Source organism: Ailuropoda melanoleuca, chromosome 2 (genome assembly GCF_002007445.2).
Source record: "Ailuropoda melanoleuca isolate Jingjing chromosome 2, ASM200744v2, whole genome shotgun sequence".
Taxonomy (NCBI): domain Eukaryota; kingdom Metazoa; phylum Chordata; class Mammalia; order Carnivora; family Ursidae; genus Ailuropoda; species Ailuropoda melanoleuca.
The window spans coordinates 82,689,263-82,704,698 of record NC_048219.1 but is presented as its reverse complement, the minus strand read 5'-3'; the positions used below and the strand labels follow the sequence as shown (position 1 = coordinate 82,704,698).

At 50.2% G+C, this 15,436-nt stretch overlaps 1 protein-coding gene across 2 annotated transcripts in view; it reads left to right on the top strand.

Moving 5' to 3' along the window:
- The window catches only part of IGSF3 (immunoglobulin superfamily member 3), a 93,376-nt gene extending 77,940 nt beyond the window's left edge, over positions 1 to 15,436 (top strand). For both annotated transcript variants that reach the window (XM_034654158.1, XM_034654159.1), the window contains 4 exons: positions 2,233 to 2,643; positions 6,154 to 6,561; positions 9,945 to 10,412; positions 12,191 to 15,436. In XM_034654158.1, coding sequence (XP_034510049.1) covers positions 2,233 to 2,643; positions 6,154 to 6,561; positions 9,945 to 10,412; positions 12,191 to 12,441 — 1,538 coding nt within the window. In that variant the 3' untranslated portion in view covers positions 12,442 to 15,436. The remainder of the gene's footprint in view (positions 1 to 2,232; positions 2,644 to 6,153; positions 6,562 to 9,944; positions 10,413 to 12,190) is intronic.

Sequence of the window (15,436 nt, the reverse complement as noted above, 5' to 3'; positions counted from 1 at the left end):
TATCATTTGCATGTGGTGAATTGGGTTGGAAGGGAATGAAAAGGGAGCTAGTTGTTTCAAGTATTGCAGGAATCGGATCTGAAAAGTCGACTGGCAAGCTAAGTGCATCTAGTTTGCAGAGCTGGGAAGCTTACTAGTAAACCCTGCCCTGGATTCCCGGGTGCCCTGGAGGACTTTGTGTGTTTGAAGAAGAGAGAAGGCATGGGACTGGGCTTGTTCACAAAAAAGATGAAAAGAGGGGTGGGGCATGGGATGTAGGATTTCTCTCTCGTATTGGTGTGGTTTTTTGTTTTTTGTTTTTTTGTTTTTTTTTTTTGGAGAGTGGGAGAGGAGGGGTGGGGGAGGGGCAGAGGGAGAGGGAGAGAATCTTTTTTTTTTTTTTTTTTTNGATTTTATTTATTTATTTGACAGAGATAGAGACAGCCAGCGAGAGAAGGAACACAAGCAGGGGTAGTGGGAGAGGAAGAAGCAGGCTCATAGCAGAGGAGCCTGATGTGGGGCTCGATCCCATAATGCTGGGATCACGCCCTGAGCTGAAGGCAGACGCTTAACCGCTGTGCCACCCAGGCGCCCCATGGGGGAGAGAGAATCTTAAGTGGACTCCAAGCCTAACTCAGAGCCCTTCGCTGGGCTTGATCTCATGACCCTGAGATCATGAGCTGAGCCTAAATCAAGAGTCAGATGTTTGACCGACTGAGCCATGCAGGCACCACTCATATTGGTGTGTTCTTGATGGCTTGGGAAGGTCTCTGGGAATGTGAATTCAGCAGTCTTTTGTGAAGAGTGTCTCCTGATTCACCATGGGTTGGTTACATGTTCTTGGAGTTGCTCTTGCAGTAATGGCACTGGGTATCAGATCCCACCATCCCTTGGCTTGCTGAATCCTCGCTGCCACCCAGAATGTTTATCTGCGTGTGACCAGGGTGTCCAAATGACTGTCTGGGGCTTTCAGAAATTTCAACTGGGGTGTCAAAAGCTGCTTTCACTGTTAGCTCCCTAGGAGGAACTTGGAGCTGTGTCTTTTTCCTTTATTTAAAACTTTTTTCATTAGGGGGACGAGGGTGGGTCGGGGAGAAGCGGAGCCATGTATAATAAGGATGGAGTGGGGATGATCCCAGATTACCTTCATAAGCTATATATTTCCTTAGACCTTGGCTTCTTGCACCTTAAGGGTGAGCCTCGTCATTAATTAGCAGGTGGCACTCTGGAGTCTGCCCTCCCTCTGGTTTTGGAGCAGGGCGGCAAGGGAAAGGACACTGGAGTTAATCCTGTTCTGTCCCACTGCTCACCTCTTTCTTCTCAGCCTCCTCCCTCTGTCTGTCCCCAGGAAGGTCACCCCAGCACTACCTGCTACTGTATTTCTCTGGCGCGCTCTCCCCCATGTATCCCAGCAGACATTGATCGAGTACTTTTTGAAGCCCAGGCACCATGCCAGGCTCTGGGGGTGCAGCGAAGAGAACATCACTAGACATGATGATGTTGTTCTTTAGGGTGTCCCTAATACTTAGCATCAGGAGGGACACACCAGAAATATTTGCAGACTGCCGGGGAAAAGGTTGATCTCTGCTCCCAGGGAGCTCACAGACTAGGGTGAAAGAGAGACTAAGGGAAAACAGCCGGAAGATATGCAGAGGGTGCTGATGCCAGCACTGAGAGGGGCTGCTGGCCCAGGAGGGGAAAGGCGAAGGGGGATGGAAAGACAAATACACAGAAGGGCCAGAGGGGAGATGGTGGAAGGAGACAGGCAGAGAGGTCAACTGAGCAGAGCTCAGGGAGGAGGTGCAGGGGGACGAGGGGAGAGGAGGGGGTGGGGACTGGAGGAGTGAGTCGTGGAGATGAGCCAGGACAGTTGGGCGGGAGCCGGATCCTGGAGGGACTTTGTACTGTGAAAAGGAATGATTTTTTCTTTATAGGCTGTAAGCAGTTGGGAGCCATTAAACTTTCCAAGGAGGGGAGTGATTGGGCAGATCTGAGTTTTCGCTGAGTCCCCTGGAGGCTATGTGATATGAGGGGAGGCAGGGAGGACGCAGGTGGCGGGATGCTGGGGTGAAGCGGGCTCTGTGCTGCCTCCCTCACACCGAGCCTGGCTTCGGAGGAAGCCCGACTGCGTTCAGTCCTCCGGGAGCTGTGCTGGGCACAACCAGCCTGGAGACCGCAGGCGAGGCCGGCATGGCCACATTCCTGGGCGGGGGTGTGGGACGCTCCACCAAACTGCCCCCTTTCCCTCTGCAGTGACAAAGTTGCAGGTGAGCAAGTCGAAGAGGACCCTCACCCTGGTGGAAAACAGGCCCATCCAGCTGAGCTGCTCCGTCAAGTCTCAGACCAGCCAAAACTCCCACTTCGCCGTGCTGTGGTACGTCCACAAGCCCTCGGACGCCGACGGCAAGCTCATCCTGAAGACCACGCACAGCTCAGCCTTTGAGTACGGCACCTACGCCGAGGAGGAGGGCCTGCGCCCCAGGCTCCAGTTCGAGAGGCACGCGTCCGGGGGCTTGTTCAGCCTCACCGTGCAGAGAGCTGAGGTCAGTGACAGTGGCAGCTACTACTGCCACGTGGAGGAGTGGCTGCTGAGCCCCAACTATGCCTGGTACAAGCTAGCCGAGGAGGTTTCGGGGCGCACGGAAGTCACCGTGAAGCAGCCAGGTAAGGACCCAGGGCGTGGCTGTCCTGGGCCAGTGGCTTTTGTGCAGAGAGACTGCCTGGGGGTGGCAGGGCTCTGCGGGGCCCACACTGGGGCTGGGTGCAGGTGCAGAGACCGTTGTCCTAGAGCCCTGCGGGCTGCTGGCTTTGCTGAGTGCCCAGCGCCTCCTGGTGCTGGAGGGCAAACTCGGGAGAGCGCCCTCCACTCTGCTGTTAGGGATGGCATCTTCCTCACCAGGTAGAGCCCCCCGGGAGCAGCGGTGCTGAGCGAGAGGCAGCGAGGCTGGGTTGCTGGCGGATCCTGGATCTCCTTCTGGGTTTGCATGTTGCTCCCTGGATCTCGGGCTGGTGCCAGCTCCACACCCGGCATTCTTGGCTGGAAGGCACTTTCTGGTCTCCCTCCTCCACCCACCCTCTTCCTTACCACCCATTTCACCCCAGGGGGGAGGGCTTCCTGTCTCCAAAGTGGACCACCCCTTGGCCCCGTCTCAGAACCTGTGGGTGCAGCCCTCATTCTGCTTCCGGACAGGCCAGGCATGGCACCTGACCTCTGCAGGCACGCTTCCAGGGAGAGGGCGCTTCCTGCCTCCGCAGGACTCCGTTCCATCCACTGCAGGGCAGCCCTGCTCTTCAAAAAACCCCCTCCATGGAATTCCCCTCCAGGTTTTAGATCTGCCCGTGGAACAACCCAGAATAAGTTTGGGTCATATCTTTTCACGCATGAAGGGGGCCCCTGTCAGTCTCCCCTTCTCCTTGTTAAAGAGCTCTAATTCTTTGAACTCTCCACATGATGCAGCCTTAAGCTCCCTCTCTATCCCTCATTCCTGCATGGCCTACAATCTATTGTTGCTAGCCTGTCCTTCCTGATGGGCCAGGGTGCTCTGTTGCTCCCACGTCCCATCTCCATGCCTTCATTTATGTTGTCCTCTCTGCCTGGAACGCCCCTCTCCTGCTGCTTCTCCCCTCTCTTCACTCCATCCCCAAGACTTCACCCAGCGCCACCTCCAGGAAGCCTTCTCTGCTTTCTCCCATATCACCAGTGGTTCCTTTCTCCTTATAAAATACCTTGCATAATAATTACTTGTTTGCAATTCTTTTCCGCTGTTCTTTAAGTACTTTGAGGACAGGACTGTGTCTTTGTATTTTCAGCCACTGGTATGGCAGCCTTAATAAATACTGATTGAATAAGGAATGAATGGCTGCTTTCCTCGAACACCCCAGGGCCTTTGTACTGACTGTTCTCTTAGCCTGGAACATGCTGACCATAGATATTCATTGATCTCATTCTTCCTCAGAGGTGTTTCTAGCTCATTTTAATTAAAATAGTCACCCTGTACCCCTTTCCCTATCCCCTGCGTAGCATACCTCACCACCTGGCATTCTGTTTATTTACCTATTCGTATGTGAGTAATTATGAACTGCTTATTCATATTTATGGAAATGCATTTATGATCAGATACTATGTATTATATATAGAAGTAAATATGCACGTGTGTGCACATATTCTTCACCTTTCTGTTCCCACGGCTTGTCTCCCAGGAGGCCTCGGTAAACATTTGTTCAGACAGCACATGGAACCAGATGCAGGGGCTGGGATGTGGCCTGGCCCACACTGAATGCAGAGGGGCCATTCCTCCTCTCTTCCCTCGGGATGTTGTATTGCTAAGATTGCCCCAATGCGGGACTCTCAGTGCCTCACGGTGACGCTCCCGTGAACCCTTCTGCGGGTGCATTGCAAAGGAAGCTCTGGTCTCCATTATCCCTCTTGGTTTTTCCAGAGACCTCAGGCCAGTCCTTGGGGCTTTTGAAAACTGCCAGTTGTCATTTGGCCCATAGATGTTCTTTTAGGTTTCTGTTCTTCCTGTTTTCAGTTTTGGTCACTTTCTCTGCTGGGAGGACATGACCCCCCGCCCACCTCGAGTTCCCCCTTAGTCACCACTCATCCTTTGCCTTTGCTCAGCTGTGCAGAAACTAAGAGATTCTCAGTGGATCCTAAATTTATCGAGGGAATTTCCCCATCTGAGACTACAGACTTAGAGCGAGCTAACTGGGCCAACGCACAGGGCTGCACGGATGTTTGTCAAAACACATTTCGTGAGATCTCTGTTTGTGGGAATACTAACACTATAAACAGAAAACTCACAGGACACTGATTAAAACAACACATCCCTCCTTTTCAGTGATTTTTTTGTTTGCTGTTTTTTTCTTCCCCTGCTTCTAGTTCTTTTTCTCCACGCACCACCCCTCTCCTTCTTTTCCTGATGACAAAGAATATGTCTTTAGAGCTTTTGGAAAACACACAAAAAGAGAAGAAAATAATCTTTCAAGCCAGAGACAACCAGAGTTAATATCTTCATACACATGCACACACATGCACACCTATATGTACATGTATATTTTCAGGAGACTGGTTATTTAAAATATTTTTTCTGTTATTTTTTTTTAAGATTTTGTTTATTTGTGAGAGAGCGAGTGAGCGGGGCGGGGAGGCAGAGGGAGAGGGAGAGAGAGAATCTCTAGCAGAGTCTGCCCTAAGTGTGGAGCCTGACACGGGGCTTGGTCTCATGACCCTGAGATCGTGACCTGACCTAAAACCTTCACCAAATGAGTCAGCCAGGCACCCGTTTTTTCTGTTATTTTAATTTTTTGACCTTTTAATTACAAAAGTTACTGCATTGCATGGCAAAATATTCCGACAGTTTTGAAGTGTAAAAAAAGTAAAAAGTGCTCGTGCATGGCCCTACCCCCTTCTCAGGTATCACTCAGGAGGTGTCCTTCCCCAGGTGCTTCTATGCTTTTACAGTTTTGTAGGTTTTTGACCCCCCTGGTCCAGATAGGCTCATCAGCACCTTTTATGAAATCACACGCACGTCATCAGGCATACCATCATCAGTGACACTTTTTCTCTGGAGGAGAATCTGATTGGCTGAGTTTTCAAGTCACCGGTTCCATCAGTATCAGGCTTCTCTTTACTAAGGTCAGATCTGTTCTGTTCTTACTTTCTTGGGTTCTCTCTCAAGGTGAGAACTGCAGTTCGTAAGCCAACTCAGAAACATATTTAACTGTCTCGTCTGCAGTTCTTTTGTGGTGGACAGTCCAGCATATTCTAACCATCATGTGGTCAGTTTTCAGAATTTGCTCTTGGTTCAAAAGGGAGTTTCACCATGCCCTTTCCTGCCTGGCCCTTCCCAGCCAGCCCATAGGCTCATGGGCTGCTCTCATTTGGATGTGGAGTTATCTATACCTCATGCTTGTCCTGTCCTATGCATCTGAACCAATGAGATAGAAATTGGGGGACAGTGTTTCCATGAACTGCTTGCAATCCACACACTCGGACATGTGATCAGGGGACTCAGAACGTGCAGGGCGCTGCACCTGGGAAACATTTCTGCTAACTGAGTGGGCCGCTGCCCTTCAGTACAGGGAAGGCACCCATGGGCTTGCACGTGGGAAGGGTGCATGCGAGTTGCCTGTTGTTCTGTGAAGCTAATACGTTTTTCCTTACCTTTCTAGACAGCCGCCTGAGGCTCAGCCAAGCGCAGGGGAATCTGTCAGTCCTGGAGACACAGCAGGTGCAGCTGGAGTGTGTGGTGTTGAACCGCACCAGTGTGACCTCCCAGCTCGTGGTGGAGTGGTTTGTGTGGAAGCCCAACCACCCGGAGCGGGAGACCGTGGCCCACCTGAGCCGCGAGGCTACCTTCCACTATGGGGAGCAGGCGGCCAAAAACAACTTGAAGGGGCGGCTGCATTTGGAGAGTCCTTCCCCCGGTGTGTACCGGCTCTTCATCCAGAACGTGGCCGTGCAGGACAGCGGGACCTACAGCTGCCGTGTGGAGGAGTGGCTGCCCAGCCCCAGCGGCGTGTGGTATAAGCGGGCAGAGGACACTGCTGGACAGATGGCTGTGACGGTCATGCGGCCAGGTGAGGGTTCATGTCCCCAGACCCTCAGTCTCTGAGTATTTCCCCTCTCAGTGTCATACTTTGCGCACTGCACGAAAGTAGAGTATTAATACATTGTTCACAGTTAAATATATGAGCGTTTACATTTTGCATTTGCATTCAGAATTGTCTCACATTTTTCCCCCTAGTGAATGGAAAACGGCACGTCTGGCTTTGGCCTAAAGTGATTCTGTTTCTTAACCAGAATAGCATTTTTTCAATTAATTGTTTCAGAACATAGACTATTTTCTTTTTAAAGAGTACATTCCAACTCAGAAGGTGATGTGTCAATATGCAAAAATCTTGAAATAGTAGCCATGTGGCTTAAAAAAATTAACCTTGTGGATTTTCAGTGGAGGAGAATTGGTTCACGTGCTTTAAATAGAAAGAGTATCCTTTAAATAGGAAAAGGTGAAATTCAGTCTCTCGCTTCCCAATAATTTTGTTGGTACCAGTGACGACTCTGGGTGGCCTTTCTTGTCCTTGTTGTCGTTTCTAAAGTAGCTAAATGCACATAATTACTCCGTACCCTCATGGTTACACATTTCAACCCATAGTGACAGCAGAGGTAGGGCTGGAGTCCTGGGTCCCCAGCGACACCACACCCTCATTCATCTTAGTCCCAGCAACAAGTCAGTGGTCCCCCGGAGGATATGGAGCAGAAATGAACCGGTGGCCTGTGTCAGTGTGAGCACTTTGTCTCGTTCGTTTCCGGCGCATGCCAGTGTTCCTATTTGTGGCCTGTTGGAAGCCTTCGTCATGTTTGCACATCTCCCTAGAGCAGCCCTTTTTGTGGGCGGGACACTGGAGCCCCGCAGCTGCACTGGCCCCATGTGTCACGGAACACACTTCGGCAGTGAATACGCCCTTTGTTCTGGGAAAGGGGCATTATCTCACTGCTCTGTGTCTTGCCTACGCTGGACGGGAAATCACCTCTGCTTTGAGTTACGCATAGTTCCCGTGAGCTTTATTTTTTTTTTCTTTTTACCATGCCTAGAAACTGCTGCGTGTCTTCTCCTCCCAAAGGTGAAACTGTAGAGAGGTGGCAGCTGAACACACTTCTCCCCCAACACCCACCCATTTGCACGTCCCCACACCAGGGCTGCAGGGAGATCAGGGGGAGACAGACATTTATGGAGCACCATTTGCGTTCCTGCCTAACGTACAGGGGAGAGGGAGAGGCAGACTTCTTTTTGGGGGCTTATACCTGAAACAGGAAAGAGCGCTCAAGTCTGCACAGGGAGGTGGTTTGTCCTATTCTAGAAGGGGACAGACATGGGCAACCAAATTAGTAGAGGCGTATGTTAAGGGGGGTGTGTAGGCAAGTGGACATTAGTTTCATTCAGAAAACTTGCATTGGGTCATTACTGCAGACAAGGTACCCGAACGAGTCAGGAAACTTAAATTAAAACTCAAATGCTTAAATTGTAGGCATTGATGGGGGACTGCGTGGTGCAGTCCGTTAAGCATCAACTCTTGGTTTCAGCTCAGGTCGTGATCTCAGGGTCGTGAGATCAAGCCCTGCATCGGGCTCCACGCTCAGTACAGTCTGCTAGAGATTCTCCCTCTTCTCCTGCTCGTGCTCTCTCTCTCTCTCTCAAATAAATAAATAAATCTTTAGATTGTAAGCATTCAGATGAGAAGAAAACAAAGGGAGAGTAGATGGGGAAGAGGCCCTTCCAGGGAGCTAAACGTCCAGTGGTCTCTGATCATCTTGCCATTTTGGGTGCACTGCATCTCGTTGGCCAGCCGCCAGGAGCTTTAGGACAGTAGTGTGGTGGACTCTGCAAAGCAGAGGTGTCCTAGGCCACCCCTTGATCTGCACTGTTTCTCTCTGATGGCGCTGGGGTTGCAGTCAGCCATGCTATCTGGAAGGATGAGCCCATAAGCCAAGGAGCGTGCGTCGCCTACAAACGGATATTCTGTGCCCTACCAGCGTGCTCTCCCCCATGGGAGCTGGGCCGAGGCGCTGTTCCCATCCCCTGTTGCCGGTTCCCAAGCCTTTCTGTGCCCGCGATGCACACCGAGATTCTAGATGGGCCATGGGGGGTGGGGAGGGGCTTGGCAGAGCCCCACAAAGCTGGGGGGACCCCCAGGCTTTTGTTCACCTGTGAGCAACATTAAGCCAATTCATTGAAAGCCGAGGACAATACCTGGGAAATGCTCCTATTTGGTCTTCATGCAGGCAGAATCCGATTTGGTATCTCTACTTTTCTTGCCGTTATGTTGGCATCTTTCATGAGCATTTCATAAACAGAGTCAAACAGGCCATTTAGGAGGTAGGGAATGGATTATTTGTTTAGTACCTGCCCCTGTGAGCCAAAAAAAAGAGGGCAGCAGCAAAATAAAAAAGCGGATTATGGCTGCCTGGTGGTGTCTGTGACGTGTGACTCACCTGCTTGGGTACCTCTCCCTGGCCATTCTGTGTCTCCCATCTCAGTCAGGAGTATGCTGTCTGTGCCATCCTTTTGGGGCAGTCCAGGCTCAGGGCGAGGGGCCCCTTAGGCTTCGGGCTTGAATCCTTGGAGAATTCTTACCTCCCCAGGTCCACTGTGGCATAGATAACGGTCCACATGTGTACAGTTCAAACTCAGAAGGTGCTGAGGGGTGAATGAGTTTCCCAGGGCTGCCATAACAAATTAGCACTGACTTCGCAGCTTAAAACAACAACGGTTTATTCTCTGAAAGTTCTGGAGGCTAGAAGTCTAGAAGCAAGTTGTCAGCAGAGCCAGGCCCCCCCTGAAGCATCTAGGGAAGAATCCTTCCTTGCCTCTGCTGGCTTCTCATGGCCCCAAGTGTCCCCCGGCTTGTGTCTGCATTGTTTCAATCTCTGCCTCTCTGTGTGTCCCCTTGTCTTCTTATCGGGACACCAGTCATTGGATTAGGGCCCACCCTAAATCCAATGTGAGTTCGTTACATCTGCAAAGACCCTATTTCTAATCAAGGCCACATTCTGAGGTTCCAGATAGCCATGAATTTTAGGGGGACCCTTCAGCCCCTGCTAGAGGTTACAGTGAAAATAAGTGTCCCTTCCTCTCCGAGTTCCCATAAGCATCCATGCTAAGAGCTTGTGAATTTTTCTGTGGATATTCAACACAAATATAAACAGATACATGTGTCGGAATAAAACATATTTTCTCCCGCATGCAGTGCCTCATAGGGTACTCAGTGTTCTACAGCCTAGCAGTCTTTCTCGACTCTCCTTCCCCCTCTCCAGGCACATGGCCCCACCTTGCTCCTTTCAATAGGTATGTGTTGTATATTACTATGTTACTAGAGTGTATTTGGTGATGGACATTTAGGTTATTTTGAGCAAAGAAATTAAAACAGCCTCTTCTTCCTTTTTTTGCCCCTCGTCTCCCCAGATGCTGCCCTGCAGGTGGACACGGTGGTCCCCAATGCCACCGTGTCTGAGAAGGCAGCTTTCCAGCTGGACTGCAGCATTGTTTCTCGGTCAAGTCAGGACTCCCGCTTTGCCGTGGCCTGGTACTCTCTGAGGACTAAAGCTGGAGGGGAAAGAGATGGCCCTGGCCTGGGCGAACAGGAGGAGGAAGGGGACGAGGAGGAGGAAGAGGACCCAACAGAGCGGACAGCCCTGTTGAGTGTGGGCCCAGATGCTGTCTTTGGCCCGGAGGGCAGCCCCTGGGAGGGCAGGCTTCGCTTCCAGAGGCTCTCCCCCTTGCTCTATCGGCTCACTGTGCTGCAGGCGAGCCCCCAGGACACGGGCAACTACTCCTGCCGCGTGGAGGAGTGGCTGCCCAGCCCTCAGAAGGAGTGGTACCGGCTGACGGAAGAGGAGTCGGCGCCCATTGGCATCCGGGTTCTGGACACAAGTGAGTGTGCCCAGGTTACAGGGGAAGGTTGTCTCTGTTGGTTCCAACCGTTGCTTCTAACTGTTGATTCCAATGGTCTGGAAGAATAAATTCAGAGCTCAATTATGGGTTAATAAGCAGTTTTCCATACCAGTTAATAAGCAGCTTTGCCATACCAGTTTGTATAATTGACCCTTGAGGATGGGAGTTAAAGTGAGAGCGTACCATCCAATAAACTGCCTAATCAACTTGATGTTCCACCAGATTCTATTTTAGGAAGATTTCATTATCCAAGTATCTTGTTAGATGTTACGGTGTCTCTCTTTAGAATATCCAGCCTAGTCCCACTTTAGCCAGTTGGCATGTTTCAGACTTGTAAGAAGGACAAAAAAAATGAAGCCCGAGTACATCACTGCTCTGTTTTTCTCAAGTTCCTGGCTCGTGTGTATTTTGGAGGGTGACTTGGAGGTTGAGCTGGATTTTGCTTGATTGGCTGAGATGACCAGTGATCCTACAGGGCCCTGCTCACCATCAGCTGTTGTTCCAGAAGGTTCAGAGCTCAGACTTCTCATCAGATCAAGGGACTCCATGGCCAGAGCCTGGAAGAAATAATTGCTGACCTGAATGATTTGTTCTCACAAGGCACTCTTTTAAGTTGCCCTCCTGTCAAAGTGTGGCATAGAGCAGACTGTAGATAACGTTTGTCATTGTAGAATTGGCCTGCAACACAGAAATAAAAACTCTGCTAGAAATCGTAACTTCTTTTCCATTTCAGCCAAAACATTTTACCGGGTAATTTTGATTTGAGGTTTTTCGTTTTGTCAGCTTTTTCTTTTCTTTGACTACCTCCCGTTTAGGAGATGGAACCATATGAGATGGAGGTTTTGTAGATCAAAAGTGGGTGACTATCAGCAATTTCATATACTTTGGAAATCTCATAAGTTTAAGTGTGTGTTGAATTTCTGAATAATACTGAGCGATAGCTATACAGTAGAAAGGAAAGCAGAGAAAAGCCTAAATCGTGCTCAGACCCCCTAATAATCTACGGAATAACCCAAAAGTACAAGCGAAGAAACCGTGTCGACCACAGTTTATCTGCCCACTGTGAATGTCCCTATTAAGTTTTATAGCACATAGACGTCAGCAGCAGCCTTATTTTCCAGAGAAAACAGTCTCCTACTCCAGAGCAGACCTCGACTGGGTCTGGGGCATGGGGCTTGGTGGGGGATGGGTTTCATTCCTTTCCAGATTCAGGAATAACTAGCACTGAATTCTATGCAGCCACAGACACACTGTGGACATTTGTAAATGGTCCATAATGGCATTTCAATTGATAATGTTAGGCAGGTAAGGATCATTTCTGGTAAAACTGCTCTCAAAAGCTGGCGGGGGTAGAGAACGTGTCCCGTCCCAAAGTAGGACGTTTGAAGCAGAACTGAGTGCAAAGGGACATGTAAAGTATCACTGGGCAGGCGGCGCAGACTGGGGCGGAGTCAGCTGCCCCATCATCTAGACGCAGTTGGGTTCGCAATCGATAAACTGCATTTGATTCTGTGGCTCTCCGAGCAGCCAGTACTGGCTCCCGGCAGGAGACGGAGGCGTTGCTTTGAGTGAACTTCCAGCTGTGATGGGAAGAGACCTACTGTGAGAGCAAGGCTGGGGGGGGCGTGCTCTCCCCTCCCTTAGCAGCAGCCGGGGAAGACAGGGTGGGTGCGGGGGTTGGGTTGCGCTGGGCGAGGGCTTCGGGAAGAGGGCGGCGGTCCAGGCTCCCAGCCCTCACGCTCTCGCCTCCGTTCCAGGTTCCACGCTGCAGTCCATCATCTGCTCCAATGACGCGCTTTTCTACTTCGTCTTCTTCTACCCTTTCCCCATCTTTGGTATCCTCATCATCACCATCCTGTTGGTGCGCTTCAAGAGCCGGAACTCCAGCAAGAACTCAGATGGGAAGAATGGGGTGCCCCTGTTGTGGATCAAAGAGCCACACCTCAACTACTCCCCCACTTGCCTGGAGCCCCCTGTGCTCAGTATCCACCCGGGAGCCATAGACTAAGGGCAGCCCAGCGGACCTCAGCCACGGAGGAGCTGAGACCCTCCCTTCCTGCCTCTTGCTCTGTGATCGCGCAGCAGACCGCACCCAACCTCTGGAGTGCTCTCGCCCGAAGACTGTCAGACTTGAGAAGTGTTTGAAGTCCCCATCGGTCCCAGAGACAGACTGCCTCTAGGTGGCAGTCTTGGTTGGTTAGCTGTTCTGGAGCAGATGTCCTTATCCTGCAGAATTAGGCTCCTTGTTTTTGTTTTCGGTAATGTAGTGAGTAGCTCCAGGTGCCACGTCTACTCACCGATTTATATAGTATTCGCAGATAGATGTTACAGGGGTTCTTATTCTTTGTAATGGACTCTTTTTAATCCCTTTGGTTCACCCTTTTTGGATTCCGTAATGTGACGGACGAATTTCTCTTTAACATACCACTAGTGGCAAAAGGAAGGATGAACTTTATGGCACAAAGGAATCTCTTCCAAGACTTATTGTTTTTGCATACTTGAAAACGCTACCCGTGGATCAGAACACACCCGAACGTTTTTTACTTTCTTAACGAGACTTGAAAATTATGCGTAGTGTGGGCCCAATTTGTATCTTATCTTTTCCCTCAGCTGGAGTGGTTGGGACCACTTTGTAGTCAAGATGAAAGCGTTGAATTTTGCTTCAAAGAACTGTGTACGTACAGGAGAAATCCGGCATAACCCCATTAGGAGTAGACAGTGTCCGACTAGCCTGTCAGGGAGGCAAAAAATAGGCTTCATCCCAAGCTTGCCAAAAAAAAAAAAAAAAAAAAAAAAAAAAAAAAAAAAAAGAAAAGAAAAAAAAAACACTTTGTTGGAGAATAAGTCAAAAGCTGCAAACAGCACACACTTTGCCAGCTAAAGTGGGCAGAGGGCTGCTTTTAGCAGCTACTGACTTTCAGATTGATCAAAGCTGGTGATTAGCGAAGGAGGGAAAAGAGGCTAGTGGTTGCCTTGATCTGTATGCAGGAGCCTTCTCTAACTGATAACTGTGAGTGGCTGGGCTTCTATCCTAAGGTGCTTTGCCAAACTCTTAAGGGGAAGTGGCCAGGGAGACTGAAAGGGGGACAGTGCTGAGCTGAACACATCAGGCCCCAAGCAGCTACCACAGGACACCTTATACCGGAGCGCACGGGGCAGGCTGGCAGCTAAGTTCCTGCGAGGGTCAGTGGTAGGATGGGGTGGCTTCCAGAGCCTGACCTTGGAGACCAGGGGAAGAATGACTGCCACGCTGGAGATACAAAGACTAGGTTTTTCTTCTTCCCTCCAGGTAGATTTTCCTCCAAGAGAACGATGTCTTCCTTATTCACCATTTCTCTCGGCCTGTATCTTACTGCCGTAAGAATATCTGCCCAGGAGAGGTCAGACACAGCCCTTTTGTGACCCATTCAGATGACCTCGTCTCAGTGGAGAAGTGGTCACATGCCTGTGTGGGTGTTTGCTCTTCCCCTTCTTAGATCTTGTTTGTGGTTTTGGGCGATTTGGTTGTTCGTTGCTATGGTGGCGATTCATTCCAATGCCCACTAAAGCCCATCAAGGCCAGTGTCACCCCTGTTCCTTTATGGGGCAACGTGCTTGGCTCCCCTGGAGCACCATTCATGGGTTACAAGTGTTGCCTCTTGCTCACTCCATGGGAGGAGTGTTTATGCCCTGGGGCTTCTCTGTTTTGCCAGCCACAAGCACCATCTCCTTTCCTCTTAAACTTGCATCTTGAATCCCAAGGGAATTCCCAGTTTAGAAAAAGGCCACCAGGGATTCTGGAGCTAAGTCTAACCAGAGAGATTCTTGTCTGTTCTGAGGCTTAATGGACTCCACGGGAGGCCATGGGGGTGCCGATCCGGATTGGGGTCTTTGGGGGGTACAGGTGGCGTGGGTGCTCAGCAGATGATCTGCGATGCCATAGCTGTGGGAAAGCCAGGCGAACGACAGGCTTGCGTAGACCTGCCTCCTCTCCCCCGCTGCCCCGCCAGTGCTCTCCTATGAGACCGTGTGTGGGCGCCGCCACCTGCATCCCTCTGTTACAGCCTGTGTGCTCATTCGCATTTCTTACGTATGCTGCATCAACGCTGCGGGGGTACGGAGTCTGCTGGCTCAGCGGTGCAGGAAGAAGACAGTCCTTTGCCCCATTGCTTCCTTTCAGGCACGTGGGCCTTCTGTGGAAAATCGGCCCCTAATTAGCCTGAGTCAATGAGGGAAGATGACTTACTTTCCTCTGGGACAAGGGAAAGATGCCAGAGGGCTGGCTGGGACTGGGTGCTTAACGGACTACAAAGAGTTGACTTTGCTTTGGTTCACAGCTGTAGGAAAGTAGGTAATGCACGGAATTAAATATGTGAAGCAGTTGCAGGAAATTTGAAAGGAAGAAAAGAAACCGAAGCCAGTATTTTGATAATTGGGTTTTTTGGGGTTTTTTGTCCCCCTGTGTATTTTCTCTTGGGCTGGGGGATACCATCAAAGGGTGAGCTTTTCAGCTTTCTGTGAAAATCCCCAGGACCTTGTTGGGCTGTTTCTATGGAAATGTGGTGTCAGAGAGTGGTAATGGTGCCCTCCAGTGGCTGGAGACCTCATTGCACACGGCCTCCCGGAGTTCTAGGCCATGGACCAGGAGAGGAAAACTACCAGCTGTTCTCTGGACTTCTCTACAGCTACAATGTTGCATTCATGAGAAACTGCACTGTGCTAGGCCCATCCCAGGACATGGATATGACCACACCCTCCTTCATCAGGGTGTATCTGTAGCAGGTTTTCATATTCTTTTCAAACAATGGTTTCTCTGCGTTTATTGTTGAAAAAACAGGTAGGGTAAGGAAACTACCCACGCATGATGTAGAGAGCTGTTGATTTGTTTTTGTTTTTGTTTATTTTGGTTTTTGGTTTTTTTTAAAGGAAAACTATTTGTAAAATGTTGCACTAAAATGTTTTATATACACTTCAGAGACCTGTAGTAAATTATGTTGAAAATATGGCTGTTTACAGTTACTGGA